Source organism: Anolis sagrei, chromosome X, assembly GCF_037176765.1.
Source record: "Anolis sagrei isolate rAnoSag1 chromosome X, rAnoSag1.mat, whole genome shotgun sequence".
NCBI classification, from domain to species: Eukaryota; Metazoa; Chordata; class Lepidosauria; order Squamata; family Dactyloidae; genus Anolis; species Anolis sagrei.
In genome coordinates, this window is record NC_090034.1 from 51610945 (window position 1) to 51626019 (window position 15075).

Genomic DNA, 15075 nt, shown 5'->3' on the forward strand with positions numbered 1-15075 from the left:
GGATAGACAGACAGACAGGCAGGGAGAGAGAGAGAGAAAGAGAGAGAGAGAGATTAAAGGATCCTAGAGTTGGAAGAGGCCCCAAAGGCCAACCAGGCCAACCTCCTAAGATAGATGGATGGATGGATAGAAGGATAGATAGATAGTTAGAAGATATGAATAGAAATATAGGTAAAAGCATCCTAGAGTTGGAAGAGGCTCCAAAGATCATCCAGTCCAACTCCTAAGATAGATCGATCGATAGATCAATGGATAGATAGATAGAGCTGAATAGAGAGGGGGGGGGGAGAGAAAAAGAGAGGTGAAAGCATCCTAGAGTTGGAAGAAGCCCCAAAAGACCATCCAGTCCAACCTCCTAAGGTAGATTGATAGATAGAAGAATATATAGATCGATCGATCGAGAGATATGAATACAAAGAATGGGAGGGAGAGAAAGAGAGATAGGTGAAAGGGTCCTAGAGTTGGAAGATGCCCCAAAGGCCATCCAATCCAACCTCCTAAGATACGTAGATCGATAGATGGAAGAATAGATAGATATGAATAGAAAGAGGGGGAGAGAGAAAGACAGGGAAAGATAGGTGAAAAGATCCTAGAGTTGGAAGAGGCCCCAAAGGCCATCCAGTCCAACCTCCTAAGGTAGATCAATAGAAGAATAGATAGATTCTTCTATTGATTCTTCTATTGATTCTTCTATTGATAGATATGAATACAAAGAATGGGAGGGAGAGAAAGAGAGATAGGTGAAAGGATCCTAGAGTTGGAAGAGACCCCAAAGACCATCCAGTCCAACCTCCTAAGATAGATCGATGGATAGAAGGATAGATACATAGATAGAGACAGATGAATAAAAAGAGAGGAAGGGAGAGAAATTCAGATAGGTGAAAGGATCCTAGTTTTGGAAGAGGGCCCAAAGGCCAGCCGGTCCAAACCGCTTTCTGCCACATGAGAAAATACAGTCCAAGCCCTCCCAACATCTGGCCTTCCAGCTTCAGCTTTGAAGACCCAGGATCATTCATGAATAATTCCGAAGCTCTTTAAGACTTGAAAAAGACCCTTTTGTATCTCCAAATGTGATACTGTATTAGAAGCCCTTCTGTAAGCAGGCAAAAACTTAAGATTCAAAGGAAGACCCGACCCACCTGGTGTGTTGCTGGTATATCTCCATTATTCTTCCAGACACGTTCCAGGGCTTTGTTTCTTGGTATTGGAGAGGGAAATAAATGTGGAAAGGGCCAAAAATAACATTTCAATATGCAAAACAAAGCAACAGACAAGTCAGTACTTTAGTTTTTGGAGGATCCAAGCAGCATGACTTTCTATTTGCACTGCATTCAGCATATAATAACATTCCAGGTTTCGAACAATAAAAGATTTCAGGTTCCATTGGATTCGGCATAAGTTGTAGTTTGTACTTGGTTGGGAAACAAACCACGCATCCCATGGGCTACATTTCCACACCTGGACTAACAAAGGCATTGGTATCAAAGGGACTTTTCTAACCCTTTTAAGATGCTTGTGATGATAATATATTGAAGTCTAGACTGTTAGTTGTTTTTTGCATTTTTCCGCTTTGATCCTTTGGAGGAGGGGGAAATAGAATTTTTAAAAATTCCCTTTCAAGTCAAGGTTGAGTCTTGAAGCCTCCCGCCTTTTGAGATAAACCCAGTGCCTGAAAATAGAACAGAAAGGGTTCCTTGTGCATTCGACAGGCCCTCCCTTTTCACGCTGAATTCCTCCCAAAGAGGTGCAGTGTGTGTATTGTCAAGGACACCCATCGGAGGAGAAGGAAGCAGGACACTTCTCTGCCTGGTCTGCGGATGTGTCAGGCTCTCATTTTGCAGAGGGCAAAAGATGTCTTTTCTCCATTTTGGACTTTTTGGGAGAGAGTCTGGGAAGGGACTGTGACTCTGTGGAAGAAGCTGAGCCATGTGGGTTGCAGCCGGAGGGATCCTGTTGGCTCTCTCGTTGATCCTGGAGACCAGCTCCATCCCTGAGAAGGACCTCTCAGGACAGGGTCTTCAGAGAGGAGCAACAGAGTTTGGAGGATCTGAAATTCCTGGAGAAGATGAAGCTATGGATGTCTCAGATGGTCTTCAAGGAGGACTAAAGGTCTCTGAGTTTGGAGGATCTGAAATTCTAGAAGAGGCGGAAACCACAGATCTCTCAGAAGGTCATCATAGAGGAGTAAAGCTCTCAGAGTTTGGAGGATCCACAATTCCAGGTAAAGATGAAGCCATGAATGTTTTGGAGAGTCTTCACAAAAGACATAAGGTCTCTACGTTTGGAGGATCTGAAATTCCAGGAGAAGATGAAGCCACAGACATCTTGGAAGAAGGTCTTTGGAAGGGAGCGACGCACTCCAAGTTTGGAGGAGCTGAGATTCCAAGACAAGACAAAGCTATCGATGTCTTGGAAGAGCAACCCAAAAGACAGAAGGTCTTCAAGTCTGGAGGATCTGAGATTCCAGTTGAGGATGGAGCCACAGCTATCTCAGAAGAAGGTCTTTGGGATGGAGTAGAAGTCACCAAGTTTGGAAGATCTGAGATGCCAAGAGAAGATGAAGCTAAGGATGTTTCGGAAGGTCTTCAGAGACAACCAAAGGCCACTGAGTTCACAGGATCTGAAATCCCAGAAGAAGATGAAGCCAGAGATGTCTTGGAAGGTCTTCATGGAGGGGCAAAGGTCTCCAAGTTGGGAGGATTCAAAATTCCAGGAGACGATGAAGCCACTGATGTCTTGGAAGAAGGTCTTCGGAGGGGAGCAAGCCTCTCCAAGTTTGGAGGATCTGAGATTCCAAGGCAAGACGAACCTATAGATGTCTTGGATGGTCTTCACAAAAGGCATAAGGTCTCTAAGATTGGAGGCCCAGAGGTTCCGAGAGAAAATGAAGCTACAGTTATCTTGGAAAGTCTTCAGAGAGGGATGAAGACCCCTGAGTTCAGAGGGGAAGATGAAGCCACAGACAGTGTTGGACCTCGCTCAAAGGTCTCTCAGCCAGGTCAGACCTTGGCACATAGAGAGGTCTTGGGGACTTTGGGAGATGGCTTCCAGCCATGGTCCCCCGAAGAACCGGTCTGCCGGGTGAAGCTGGACCAAGGCAGCGTCTGGGGCCCCAACCACATTGAGGTGGTTGGTCTCCTGACTGGATATGACAGCGGGTTCCTGAAGGCGCTTGGCCGCTCAGCTTGGGGCCCGGAAGAGCAAGAGGCCTTTGGAATCTGCCCCATGGAGACTGGAGACCGTGGCCTCCTCTCCTCCCTTCGGCAGGTCGGAGAAAGCCTGGCTGACCCCAGGGAGAGCCGTTTCCTCCTGCTTCACCTAGAAGAAGGTAGGTTATATGGCAGGAAAGAAAGTGGGAAATACAAACACAGAGGAGCTCATGTCTTAAAAGGAAATTAAAACATAAAAATAGGCTGGGAGGAAGGCTCTTAATTCTTTACATTTTTAGCAGTCGTCTCTCTTTGTCCTCTTCCCCTTATTTCCAATCTCTGTTCTTTATCTTCCTTCACTCCCTCCCCACTCCTTCCATCCAACCTTTGCTTCCTGTCCTTCATTCCCTCCCTCCTTTCATCTTTCCATCCTTTGCTCCTTCCTGCCATCCTTCATTCTTTTCTTTCATCCATCCATCTTTCCTTCACTTCTTCCTTCCATTCCTATTTTCATCCTTCTTTTCCTTCTCTCCCTCCTTTTATCTTTCATCGTTCCTTCTTTTGCTTCTTCCTCCCATCCTTTATTCTATCCATCTTTCCTTCCTTTCCTTCCCTCTCTCGCTCCTTTCATCTTTCATCTTTCATTCCTTTGCTCCTTCCTTCCTTCCAACCTTCCTTCTATCCATCTTTCCTTCCATTCATCCATTCTTCCTTTCATTCTTCCTTCCCTTCCTCCCTCCTTTCATCTTTCCTTCCTTGGCTCCTTCTTTCCATCCTTCATTCCATCATTCCTTCTTTCCATCCCTCCTTTCATCCTTCCATTCATTCCTTCCCGACTTTCATCTTTCTTTCCTTTTCTCCTTCCATCCATTCCTCCTTTCCTTCCCTCCTTCCTTTCATGTTTTCTTCCTTTGCTCCTTCCTTCCATCCATTCCTCCTTTCCTTCCCTCCCTCCTTTCATCTTTTCTTCCTTTGCTCCTTCCTTTCATCCTCCATTCTACCTATCCTTCCATCCAACCTTTCACCTTTCTTTTCTTTCCTTCTCTCCCTCCACCTTTCATCTTTCCTTTGTTCCTTCCTTTCATCTTTCGTTTTATCCATCTTTCCTTCCGTCCATCCATCCATTCTTCCTTTGCTCCTTCCTTCCATCTATCCTTCCTTCCTTTCCTCCCTCCTTCCTTTCATCTGTCCTTCCTTTGCTCCTTTTCATCCATTCTATCCATAATTCCTTCCACCCATCATTCCTTTGCTCCTTTGCTCCCTCCCTCCTTTCATCTTTTCTTTCTCCTTCCTTTCATGCTCTATTCTAGCCCTCTTTCCTTTCATCCTTCCCTCCCTCCCACTCTTCCCTCATCTTTAATCTTTCCTTCCTTTGTTCCTTCCTTCCATCCTTTATTCTATCCTTCCTTCCTTCCTTTCTTTCCTCCATCCTTTTATCTTTCCTTCCTTGGTTTCTTCCTTCCATTCTTCATTTTATCAATCATTCCTTCTGTTCTTCACTCCTTCCTTCCAACCGTCCTTTCTTCCTTCATCCTTCATCCCTTCCTCCTTTCATCCCTTCTTCCCCCTCTGTTTCCTTTCCTTCCATGGAACTCTCCAGAAACTATTGCACTGTTTCTCCCAGAAGCCCCAGCCACCCTTAGCAAGAGTGAGGATGCTGGGCATTGCAGTTCAACCAACTCTTATTCCCTCTTTCCCATCTGCCTTCCTTTCCCTGATGCCTCTTTTGTTCTCTTTTTCAACTATAAAGTGAGCAAAAGGTATTGGCTTTCCACGTGAACTGCAGCCCCTAGCATGCCTACATTGATTGTGTTGGGGATGGGAACTGTAGTCCGGAAGTGTCTCTTTTCCCCCCCTAGCTCCATCCCTGCTTTAGGATAAAACGGTCTTGTACGAGCAAATAAATTGGACAAGAAGGTGGAAACTTCCAAACGTTAATGGAAGTCTTCATTAGTTGCTTTGTTGGCCAATGGGGATTGCCGTCCAACACACACAAACACAAAAGTGCAGTCGCAAAGAAAGGAACAATGGAAGCACACAGAAAACACCGACTTTCCAAGGGGACCAGAAGTTCCCATCGTTTGGAGATAAACTTCCCCAATCTCTCCGAAGTTTAGATTGTAACAGCTTGTTAAAAATATAAATCAAAACATTCCAGATATGGTGCTTTCTCCTTGGCTGCTATCGGAAGGGCAAAAACACAGGGATGCCTTTGTAGCCGCAACTCCAAGTACAATAGGGGTCTCCTTATCCACGGTTTCACTGACCCACTTTCCTCACATTCAGTGGAAATGTTTATGGGCCTCTCAAGGTCTTTCAGTCACCCATTATTATTATTATTATTATTATTATTATTATTATTATTATTATAAACACAAGATGAGTCCACAGCAAACAAGATCACTCTGCTGGCTGTTGTATTGGATCACACGTCGGACACTTCCCAAGTGACTAGGACTGTGTGATGTATCCGCAAATAATGCATGCAGATCCCAGTAAGGTGGCCTTCTGCAGATGGCAGATGGTAATTTTGTGTTTAAGTGCAGGCCAAGGTCTATAGGCACTGCACCCAGTGGGCCAATCACCAGTGGGACCACCTTTACTGGTTTGTGCCAGAGTATTATTATTATTATTATTACTATTATTATTATTATTAGCGATGTCCTGCAATTCAATCCTTCCTTTGCTCCGTCCTTCCGTCCATAATTCTGTCCTTCTGTCCATCCATCCATATAAGCGCATTTCCTTTGGAGCCTTTCAATTGAACTAATAGGGGATATATTTGCCCAAATTAACATCTGTTACTTGAGATAAGGCATAAGAACAGCAAGGGGTTGGACTAAATGACCTCTAGGGTCCCTTTCGAAGTGTAAGAATCCTATTTTTTCCATGAGTATTCTGATTCTTGTTGCCAAGGCTTGGTGGGTTTTTACTCTGCTTAAATTATATATATATACACACATATAACAATTATATATATATATCTTCTACCTATGCACACATAATAAAAGGGAAAATCTGTATGTTCCAGGAGACACCAAAGACCCTCCCTCCAATGGCATTACAGGTTATAGTGAGCACCATGAACATGTACAAGAGCCCTGCCAATCTCCTCCACAAACGCCATACTAGGATAAAATTTTATCCTAGATTTTATGTGTTTCCTCCGCCACAGACATCCCAGTGTTTCTTAGTTTCTCCATTGGTGTGTAATTTGTATGACCCGCCCACTGCCTCTCCCTTAACCCTTTCTTATTCTTTTCTATGGCACATAGCAAACAGAAATTGATCAGCAACTGAACATACAGAGAGGTTTGGGGATAATTCACCATGATTTACAGGAGTTGTAGGTCCTGGGATGTATAGTTCACCTGCAATCTAAGAGGACTCTGAACTCCACCAATGATAGACTTGGAACTAACTTGGCGCAGAACCCCCATGACCAAGAAAAAAACAAACCTGGAGGTCTTTGAAGAGATATATAGGAGTTGTAGTTCACCTACATTCAGAGCCCACTATGAACACAAACAGTGATGGATGTGGACCAAACTTGACATGCATACCTGATATGCCCAATTCTGCTCCGAACTGGTGGGTTTGGAGGGGAATTGGGCTGGAGATTTTGGAATTGTAAGCAGAAGGGATTTATAGTTCACCTGCAATCCATGAGCACTCTGAACTCCACCAAAGATGGAATTGGACCAAACTTGCCACACAGAGTCTTCATCACCAGCAAAAACTACTGGAGGTCTTTGGGGAAAATTCAGTCTTGATTTGGGGGAGTTGTAGTTCACCTAGATCCAGAGACCATTGTGAACCCAAACACCAATGTTATATTTATTTATTTATTTGTTTGTTTACGACATTTATATGCCGCCCTTCTCACCCCGAAGGGGACTCAGAGCGGCTTACAAGGTATATATACATACAATATACAGGGTTAGTCAAAATGCATAGGCCAATAAGCCATTCAATTGAATGGCTTATTGGCCTATGCATTTTGACTAACCCTGTATTATTAACATAGTACAATATCAGTTTTAAATATTGCTATATTGCACTATATCAATTTTACTGTAATATTATTAGTAATGTTACATGTAATATAAATATATAATTATAATATCATATTATTATTATTACTAGTATTATATTGCATTGCATTACAATATTATTATAAAAATTATTATATAAATATTATATGGACCAAACATGGCACACCGACCTGATATGCCAAAATTTGATTAATGGAGGGGTTTGGAGGGAACTGACCTTCCTTTCTGGGAGTTGTAGTTCAACCACAACCAGAGTAATGGTGACCTCTTCCGATTATAGACCTGGACCAAACTTGGCACACAGAACTCTTATGACTAACTCAACCTACTGGAGGGGTTTGAGGGGACTGGCTCACCATAGTGGGAGTTGTAGTTTACTCTATAGCCAGAGAGCACACTGAATACCACTGATGATGCATCTAGAGCAAACTTGCCCAACATAACAAACTTTAGGTACTGATGGAGTTTCTCGGGGTTAACCTGGCATGATGTGAGTTGTAGTTCACCCACAACCTTATGCATTTTGTCCCCTTGGGCAGTGTTGTGTTTGTGGAGGATATTGGCAGGGTTCTTATACATGTTCATGGTGCTCGCTATAACCTGGAATGTCATTGGAGGGAGAGGAGTGGGAGCTATAGCTGTTTGTGGAGGCAGGAGCTTGTCTGTGTAAGTAGACAACCCAGCCACACACACATATTATTTGTATAGATTATGATGATGATGATGATGATGATTATTAACGGATTAGAGCCTCCCCAATATTCCCACAAATGGAACATGAACCAACAGTATTATGCTGCAGTGAAATATCGTATTGAAGTGCTTTTAATGCTAGCATCTTTGAGTTGCCTTTGTGGAGAGGAAAAGAGGGGTAATATAATAATAATAATAATAATAATAATAATAATAATAATAATTTGACATAACAGGGTGATGCTGCAACAAAAAAGCCAATACTATTATAGTCTACATCCATATCGTCTAGTGTTAGATGGAGAGAAGTAGATCACATGCTGAAAGTGAGCCGACAGCATAATGCAGCAGCGAAAAAAGCCAGCGCAATTATAGGTTGCATCCAAAGGAATCTAGTGTCTAAGATTGAGAGAAGTCATAGTTGCACTCTTATTTTATATTCTGCATTTTTTTTATCTTTCCTTCTGGCAGTGAAATGGGAAGCCGAGACGAAACTCCGCTTCAAGGTGATGTTTCAGGAGGAGGTCGGAGAGTCCATGGGACCTCCGCAACATGCCCTTTTGGTGTTTTACCGAGGTGGGAGAGACAGCGGAAGCAACCGGGAGACATTCCTGATCGGGGGAGAAGGTCTCCACCCAGAACAGGTGCGGACAGACATATTTAGGGTGGCCAGATAGCATCAAATTGTGCCGCAGTTTGCTTTTGCCATTGCCGCCAGGGAAGGGCAGGATTTCAAATCTCCATAAGTTCAATGCAAACTTTGCAGCCATTTCAAAGTCATCTGAGGACAGAGAGAAGCCAGGACATTGCAAAAGTTGCTGAGAAAGCGGGACAGTAGAGGATTAATCGGGATTATTTCTGCCAAATCTGGGAATAACAGAGTGGTGCGCTATTTGGTCCCCGTTCATCCTTAGTGCATCTACACTGCAAAACGAATTCAGTTGGGCACCACTTTGACCGCAGTGGGCTCAGTGCTATGGAAATATGGGAGTTATAGTACAAGACAGTCGTTATAGTACAACCACAGCATTGAGTTATAAAGTAGTGTCAAACTGGGTTGGCCGGAATCATTGGGTTGTTGTAGGTTTTTTCGGGCTATATGGCCATGTTCTAGAGGCATTCTCTCCTGACGTTTCGCCTTCATCTATGGCAAGCATCCTCAGAGGTAGTGAGTGTCAAACTGTGTTCATTCTACAGTGTAGACACATCCTTATTAGGGTCCAAGGAGGCAACAATATGAGGTCCAAGGGGCAGCTATATGGGATCCAAGGGGTAACAGTATGGGGTCTGCTATATGGGATACAATGGGCAACAATGTGCTGTCTAAAGGGACAGCTATATGGGATGCAAGGGGCAACTATATGGGATGTAAGGGGTAATAATATGAGGTCCAAGGGACAGTTCTATTGGGGTCCAAGGGGCAACTATATGGGATGCAAGGGTTAACAATATGAGGTATAAGGGACAGCTATATGAGGTCAAAGGGGGCAAAAATATGGGGTCTAAAGGACAACTATGTGGGATCCAAGGGGTAAAAATATGGGGTCTAAGGGACAGCTATATGGGGTCCAAGGGGGAAACAGTATGGGGTCTAAAGGGACTCCGCTTTGGGTCTGACGATCTCCCATGTTGATGCATCTGGGACAACCTATGTGTTTTCCTTTTCTTGTTTCCCTTCTCAGGTCATCTGCCTCTCCAGGGGAACCCGCTTCCTTGTCCTCCAAGGCTCAGAGGTTTTGGGGAGACATGGCGCCGGTCACCTGAGCCTCGAACTTTCCTTGGAAATCCGGCGTCAGAGCCATCCAGGTATGGGTGCAACAGAGACCTCTGCAGGCGGGATAGCCATCTGTCGGGAGGGCTTGGATGGTGTCACCCCAAGTTCTGCTTAGCTTCCAAGATGACCTTTAGGATTCCCTTTTTAAAATGTCTGTCCCTTTGCTTCAGATGTTCCCCTCTCCTCTCGGGAAGCTCAGGACCTCCTCTTCGGCTTCGACCCAAAGTGTTTCACCCGCATGACTCCGATGGTGTTGCTCTTGGTGAAGCGGCAACCTGGATCCACATCCCTTCCGCCTCTTGAGTCTTCTTTCCTTGCTGCCGGCGACAAGTTGGATATAGCTCCTTACCTGGCACCCAGGTGAGCTTGGCTTTCTTACAGCATCTTTTTCTCTGGATGCATCTACACTACCTTAGCTCTCCTTTCCACTTGTGATATCAGAAGAGACCCCCCCCCTTTTTTTTTTAGGACTCTGCAAAAAAATCATTCAAAATCAGGGAATTCATAGTTTTGCCAAGTACACCAGGCTGGAATGATCCCGTTATGCCATATCTCTCCCCCATGTTTGGCTATTATTTATTAATTGGATTTATAGTTTTCTCCTCTTCAGTGAATGGATCTCGACCCTCAGCATTCACAATAACTCCAATATGCTCCCCATGGACTCTTATGAACTCGCCATGGCCCCCTATGAACTTTTCCCCAACTTTTATGAACTTTTGAAACTTTTTGGAACTTTAATCAACTTTTTTGAGGAACTTTGAAACTCTCAGGCACCTTCTGCCAAACCCCTATGAATCTATTATGAATTCCCACAACTCTTTATGGACTTTTATGGACTTTGGAGGGAGGGAAAGCTGTCAGGGATCCCTTTGGTCTTGCATGATTTATCCCTTATGAATTCCTTGTATGTTTTCCTTCCCAATACCAATATATGTGTATATGTCTATATTTTGAAAAAAGAAGGAAAGCCATCTTTTTTTTCAGGAATCCAGCACCTCATGGCTCCAGGAAGCATTTCTCAAATTCCTGAGCCACTAATCCCCTAACAAAAGGTTTCCCCAAGCCCATTTGCATGAACAATAAAAAAAATTGGTTCTTATCAGACAGATCTTGGAGGGCAAAAGGCTAGTCCATCTGGAGATAAGACCTCTGAGCATCTTGATCCACCAACACAAAAGGGTGCCATCCTGCCTGCAGAGGATTAGGATTTACCACTGCTTCCTTTTCATTGTGACAACCTAGCTGGCCGATACCAGTCTCATATCTCATCAATGGATCCCATATCCAGGATGGAAGGACAACAAAGGACTGGCCTCTGAGCCAGATGAAAATGTATTTTCACGAGAATCAAGACAATAGCCTGGCCAGCTTGAGGGCTAAAAGAAAGCTATCGCTGACCACTTAGACGATCATTAGTTATTTTTAATCTTATCTTCTTCCCTCTTCATTCATTATTTCCCACCTGGCCCGTCTCCTCTCTTCTCATTGGCCAAGAGGCCGAAGCGGCGCTGGCTCTCTGATTGGGTAAGGCGTAGTCAAGCCAGCAGCGCCTCCCAGCCAGCTGATGACTCCAACCAATCAGTGTGAAGCCAGCTTGGAGGGGGGGAGCAGGAAATTTGAATTTGACAGCTCTGTATTTCCTATAAAAACTGTGTTGTTTTGCCTTGTGAATTATGTCAGCTTCTGGGCAAATAATTGCGGTTTGACATCCATTCCAGCTGGAATGAAATAAACATCTCGGTGGCGTTCTCTTCAACTTGGTGAGATTTATTCTGGAATATTGGCTTCTCTTTTCTCACCAGGCAACCCACAACGGTTTTGGTCTATCCACAGCCATTCTAAATTGCTCGACAACACTTGGAGCCACCTGGAAACTTGGTCAGCATGCTCTCCATTCCATAATCCAAGTCGTTAATACAGATGATGATGATGATGATGATGAGCAGGCGCTGGATGACTGTCTGTCAGGAGGGCTTTGTGCATAATGTGCCTGGCAGAAGGGGGTTGGACCAGATGGCCCTTGGGGTCCCTTCCAACACTAGGATTCTATATTTGACAAAAGAGATGGTGATGGCTAGTTTTGTCATGGGATAAGTTCATGGAATGATGTATAGTTTCCAAATCACGACCCCCCTCAACTGCTGCACTTTGGATATCAAGTGTCCTGGAAGCAAGGGAAAATACAGCAACACGCTTCAGCCTGTCTATCAGCAGAGTCCAACTGCCAGCATCTGACCTTATGTATATACTGTTTAGTAAACTCATGGATTCAATATATCTAAAGGCTTTGATCTTCACTATTGTAATATATACAAAATGCACAATCAGGATACGCAGATCTGCTTTCAGGCTTGTCCTTGTAAGTGAACAGATCCTCAGAGAGTCACATACAGAACAGACAGATACTCAGAATGAGTCACACAGGAGAGAGAAAGATGGATGGTGTTGTCAAAGGCTTTCATGGCCGGATTCACTGGGTTGCTGTGAGATTTTCGGGCTGTATGGCCATCTTCCAGTAGCATTCTCTCCTGATGTTTAGTTTGCATCTATGGCAGGCATAACATTAAGAGAGAATGCCACTGGAACATGACCATATAGCCCAAAAAACTCACAGCAACCCACCAAAAGATGGATTCTTTCATTCTCATTATACAACACCTGCTGACAGGTCATCAGTAAGGGACAATGGCTGATGTAACCCCTTTGTAATACACCCCACATGGTTGTGACTCAGCCATTATATGATTAGAAACACTGTGCCATTTCTATCTCACAAGTTCTGCTTTCTGTCCTTACCAGTGCTTTGCCCACCGACGGAGTACCCGAAATGCCACCGTCTGGTGCCGCGAACACTTCAGCGCCCTCCGACACCCGCCGCTTCCTGGCTTGCCTCTCCCGCTTCGTTCACCAAGTCCTGAGCCCCACCGTGGATTCGGGGTCTGCTGTTCGAACCCGCTTGCGCCTAGATTTTGACACCATGGAGGCCCTCCCTCACCTGCGCCTCAACCTGTCCGAAGAGGTGGCACTGGAGCGATTGGTGCGCTCCGAGGACCACTTGGTGGTCCTCTTCCCAGAAGACGGCCGGGCCTTGGCGGAGGACCAGGCGGAGAACTGGCACCTGGAGGGGCCCTTGCTGCAGCAGATGATGGACAAGCTGCGTGAGGTGATCCGGGACCTCAAGCCCATGCCGGCCTTCCAAGCCAATGCTGAGCTTTTCCGTACCCTGACAGCTTTCTGCTACCTGCCACATGGGATTACATTGAAGTTGGATGGCGACAGGGGTCCGAGAAGCAAAATTCACAGCCTTTTGCTGCTCAAAGCCCTCCAAGCCATGCGGGCCCACTGGCGGGAATCGAGGCGAGCCCACCGCAGCACCCGAGATAGCAGCGGCCGCCGCAGTGATGACTATTGCCAGCTGCGAGACCTGCAAGTCGACCTGGTGTCCACTGGGTACATCATTTTGCCCGAGTCGTACAATGCCAACAACTGCGCAGGGCCCTGCCGCAGCCCGCTCTCCACCCGGGTCTCCGACTATTACTCCCACACCATCTTCCTCTTGCGGATGCAGGAACAAGGCTCGCCACTGGACCGGGCCCCCTGCTGTGTGCCGGTCAAGTATGCCCAGAGCCACATGGTCACCTTCACCAGCGACCAAGGGCTAATGGTGAAGGTCTACCCGGACATGGTGGCCAAAGCATGCGGGTGCCGGTAGAGGGGGGAGTCGTCTGCGGGACTCACGAAACCAGAGTCCCCACGACGGTAGCACAGCACTTCCCCCCTTGGTACGTCGTAGACCTGCATCTACATTGATCCCATGTTGGGACTCCTACAGCTATCATATATACTCACGTATAAGCCGAAGACACATTTGGGAACCACAATGATGGATTTTTGATACACACTCCTACGACTTTTGAGCGCTTACCATATAGATATGATGTATAACTCAAGGGCCCTTGAGTCGAGCTCCTATGGCTTCCAAATGATGACCATTCTAGATTTTGATACAAGCTCCTGTGGCTATCCTATATGCTCATGTATATGTTGACGTGATGTATGTCGAGGGCAGGTTTTGGGACACAAACTATGAATTTTGATATGAGTTCCAATGGCTATCATATATATATTAATATATATATATTGACCTCATGGGACCCAAACTATGGATTTTGATATGAGCACCGATAACTGCCATGTACATCCATGTATATGTCGACCTAATGAGACCCAAACGATAGATTTTGATGAGATCCTATGGCCATCCTATATACTCATGAATACGTTGATGTTATGTATAAGCTGACAGCAAATTATGGATTTTAATATGAGATCCTATGGCTTTCAAATTGTTATCCTATACAGCCATTTATATTTGATATCAACTTCTCTGATTTTCAGAAAATAATAGGAGGTCATCTCAAAACCCGTAATTTTGGACCCAAAACGTGCCCTTGAAATGAAGTCATTTTATAGGATTATATATGTAATAGCTATTCACATATAAATCAACCTCATGTATCATTCAAGATATGGGGACCAAAATTATGGATTTTGAGATGCGCCCCTATGGCTGTATTGGACTTTATCCTAAGCTCTGCTTAACTGATATTTTAGTTTGGTATTCTATTTTAATGTTCTGTCTGTGGAAGTTATCTAGTCCTTTGAGGGTATTTTCTTGCCCCCCAATATTATCCCATGTATATTGTTTACCAGTTGCTCCCAAAATAGTTTTAGTGTGGCTTTCCAGTGGTTTATAGTACGTTATGCTTTTATGGTTTTCCTGTGGTTTGTAGTATGTTATGCTTCTCGGCTTTTTGGCTAAGATCACGTGTGTAGTATGTTACAGATGATTTCAAGCTTGCCTTTAGAGAGAATGGAGAAATATTGGAAGGCAGTCTATGGTTTATGAAATAAATGTCTCTTCTAAATTGTTTTACTGTTTTAATGATTGTTTTACTGCTTATGGATGTATTTTTTAATTTGATTTATGTCTAATTGTAATGTATAATTGTAGTTGTTTGTACTGGCATTGAATTTTGAAACCGCTTTCAGTCCCCCTCGGGGTGAGAAAAGCGGTATACAAATACTGTAAATAAATAAATAAATTGATGTTTCTGCATAGAAAAAAATGCTGTCCAATATTGAGAAAAATAATGTGAAGTCAAATAATAATAATAATAATAATAATAATAACAATAATAATAATAATAGAGCGACAAAGGTTTGGAACACAATACACCAGACATCACGATTGTGGAAAAGAAAAAAGTCTGGATTATTGATGTCGCCATATCGGGTGACAGCCACATTGAGGAAAAACTACAGGAAAAACTCAGCCGCTATCCAGACCTCTAAATCGAACTGCAAAGGCTCTGGCATAAACCAGTACAGGTGGTCCCAG

At 44.3% G+C, this 15075-nt stretch overlaps 1 protein-coding gene across 1 annotated transcript; it reads left to right on the top strand.

Moving 5' to 3' along the window:
• Positions 1-705: 705 nt before the first annotated feature.
• On the top strand, positions 706-14784 carry AMH (anti-Mullerian hormone). Its single transcript, XM_060785124.2, has 5 exons — positions 706-3328; positions 8369-8541; positions 9580-9703; positions 9842-10031; positions 12474-14784. Exons 1-5 carry the CDS (start codon positions 1927-1929, stop codon positions 13384-13386), a joined length of 2802 nt encoding a protein of 933 aa, XP_060641107.2. The 5' UTR covers positions 706-1926; the 3' UTR covers positions 13387-14784.
• The last annotated feature ends 291 nt before the right edge of the window (positions 14785-15075 follow it).

Bases quoted from the DNA above. Each gene is read 5' to 3' on its own strand.
- AMH (XM_060785124.2), top strand. From the start codon at position 1,927: ATGTGGGTTGCAGCCGGAGGGATCCTGTTGGCTCTCTCGTTGATCCTG. The intron at 3,329-8,368 runs GTAGGTTATATG...TCCTTCTGGCAG, and splicing joins CCTGCTTCACCTAGAAGAAG to TGAAATGGGAAGCCGAGACG. The intron at 10,032-12,473 runs GTGAGCTTGGCT...TGTCCTTACCAG, and splicing joins GCTCCTTACCTGGCACCCAG to TGCTTTGCCCACCGACGGAG.